At 45.8% G+C, this 2,901-nt stretch overlaps 1 protein-coding gene across 1 annotated transcript in view; it reads left to right on the top strand.

Moving 5' to 3' along the window:
• LOC107297999 (vacuolar protein sorting-associated protein 53 homolog) overlaps nucleotides 1–2,901 on the top strand; it is a 39,406-nt gene that overhangs the window by 34,394 nt on the left and 2,111 nt on the right. Inside the window, exon 13 of the mRNA XM_015827362.1 lies at nucleotides 1,624–1,718. Coding sequence (XP_015682848.1) covers nucleotides 1,624–1,718 — 95 coding nt within the window. The remainder of the gene's footprint in view (nucleotides 1–1,623; nucleotides 1,719–2,901) is intronic.

Genomic DNA, 2,901 nt, shown 5'->3' with positions numbered 1-2,901 from the left:
AGTTCGTTCCAGAGGGTGGGGGCTCCCACCGAGAAGGCCCTCCCCCTGGGGGTCGCCAGCCGGCACTGTCTGGCTGACGGCACCCTGAGGAGACCCACTCTGTGGGAGCATACCGGCCGATGGGAGGTAACCTGCGGCAGAAGGCGGTCTCGGAGATATCCAGGTCCGATGCCATGGAGCGCTTTAAAGATGATGACCAGGTCCGATGCCATGGAGCGCTTTAAAGATGATGGGGCAAAACTCACTTAACAACAGTCTCACTCAGCGACAGAAATTTTGGGCTCATTTGTGGTCGTAATTCGAGGACTACCTGTATTTATTCTGTTATTTCCTAAAGAGGAGTGGTCTGGCTGTGCTTAGTTTGGCCTCAGTTTTCTTTAATAGTTTTACAGGTCGTCCTCAAGTTACGACTGGTCACTTAACAGCGCAAGGATCGTAAGTACGAGGACCTGTTAAGTCATTTTTTTCAATGTTGTTGTAACTTTGAATGGTAGATAAATGAACGGTTATAAGACGAGGAGTACCTGAAGATAATATCCAAGGTGCTTAAAACGGGTCGCTAAACAAACTATTATAAGCTGAGGACAACCGGAAGACAATTTTCCCGAGAATCTCTTCTGGTTTTATAATCTCCCTTCATGGTTCCGACAGATGAAACTCTTCAAAGGAACTTCGAGGCATTGTTTATCTTAAAGGATCTTTTATTCGAGTAGCATAATATCGGCACTATATAATCGAAGCCAAAAACTGAATTCCCCTCCCCTGGGCACAATTCCCTCCTTCAGTTTGCAGTCATAAATCACATTCTCCAATTAGCTTGGCGGGCTTCCTCTCCATTTCTCCAGCTTGCCAATTCTTTATCAGCTCTGGGCTCAATAACCTTGATTCTCACACTGGGTTTAGTGTCGTTATGTCTAGCTCAGACATGTCAAACACAAGGCCCGGGAGCCGGATGCTGCCCGCGAAGTGGTTTCATGTGGCCCGCAAAGCCATCCTGGAAACAATGAGGGAACGGCCCCCGCTGCCTTGGCCCTGGCCCAGGCCAGCCGGGAGCCAATGTACAATTTTGTGGTGGCCATCTATGCTGAAACGCATTCAGTCTTAGTTCCACAAGGCCGTCTAGAAACAGCGAGGAACCAGCCCCTGCCGCGTCGGCCCCGTCCCCTGGGTGCATGCTGGGGAGGGGTCACCCTTTGTGAGGAATGAAGAAATGGACCATGCCTTGGCGCTTGCCCCGGTCCCACCCCCTTCTGCCAGAGACCCTCAGATCTGTCCCACTCCTGCCCAGGCCCCCACAGGCCCCCTTGACGCGAACGATGTAGAGCTGGCCACGCCCACTCAGTAGGCCACACCCACTCCATCCATGCCCACCCACTAGGCTGCACCCACCCTGGCCACACCCACCCACACCCCCCCCTGAGGGCAACCGCAATGCTGATGCGGCCCTCAATGAAATTGAGTTTGACACCCCGTACCTAGCTGGACTTTCGTTCACATCCCCCCCTCCCAGCATCATCTACCTCTAAAAGCGAAAGGGAAAAGATGGCTACATTTCCATCTGTGGTCAATGCGAAAACATCCTATGTTAGCAGCGTTGACACTCTCTCTCTTTTTTTTCCTTAGCCACAAAAGCCAAAAATTCCAAGCAATCCGTTCCATGGAATTATTTCTAAGTGCTTTGAGCCCCACCTTTATGTCTACATTGAATCTCAGGACAGGTGAGTGGCAATTATTTGCATGTGGTTTGGGGGGACACACAGAGCGGGAGAGGGAAGTACAGGTAGTCCTCCGGCTTTCAACAATTCCCATAATAATAATAATAATAATAATAATAATAATAATAATAATAATAATAATAATAATAATAATAATAATAATAATAAAGTTGGAAGGGACCTTGGAGGTCATCGAGTCCAACCCACTGCTCAGGCAGGAACCCTACACCATTTCAGACAAATAATGAACATTCAAAGTTACAACAGCACTGAAAGAAGTGACTTACGACCATTTTTCACACTTATGACCATCGCAGCAGCCCCGTGGTCACGTGATTTACATTTGGACACTTGACAACTGATTCACATTTATGACGGTCGCAGCGTCCCCCGGATCACGTGATCCCCTTTTGCGACCTTCTCACATGCAAAGTCAACGGGGAAACTGGATTCACTTAACAACCGGGTTACTCATTTAACAACAGCAGTGATTCACTTAACAAATGTGGCAAGGAAAGTCATTTATGACTCAACAAATTTCTCACTTAACAACATAAAGGTTAGGCTCAATTGGGGTCGTAACTTGAGGACTACCTGTATGATTCATTTTTTTTTTTTAAAAAAAAAGAATAAACTTAGACTTTGTGAGTTCAAGAAGAATTGAAAAAATAGTACAGGTAGTCCTCGACTTACAACAGTTCATTTAGCGACCGTTCAGAGCAAATTTTTATTCAGAGCAAATTCAGAGCAAAATTATATTCAGAACAAATTCAGCTATTTGTCTGAAATGGTATAGGGTTTCCTGCCTGAGCAGGGGGTTGGACTAGATGACCTCCAAGGTCCCTTCCAACAGCAGCAGCAGCAGCACCACCACCACCACCACCACCATCATCATTATTAGTATTAGTATTAGTATTAATACCACTTCACAATGCCTTGGTAAGGCCACACTTGGAATACTGCATCCAGTTTTGGTCATCACGACGTAAAAAAGATGTTGAGACTCTAGAAAGAGTGCAGAGAAGAGCAACTAAGAGGATCAGGGGACTGGAGGCTAAAACATATAAGGAATGGATGCTGCGATTGGGTATGTCTAGTTTAATGAAGAGAAGGACGAGGGGGGACATAATAATAATAATAATAATAATAATAATAATAATAATAATAATAATAATAATAATAATAA

This window comes from Protobothrops mucrosquamatus, unplaced genomic scaffold (assembly GCF_001527695.2).
Source record: "Protobothrops mucrosquamatus isolate PMUCROS unplaced genomic scaffold, P.Mucros_1.0 scaffold3647, whole genome shotgun sequence".
Lineage (NCBI taxonomy): Eukaryota > Metazoa > Chordata > Lepidosauria > Squamata > Viperidae > Protobothrops > Protobothrops mucrosquamatus.
The sequence above is the reverse complement of the archived record's forward strand: the minus strand, read 5'-3'. Positions and strand labels throughout refer to the sequence as shown.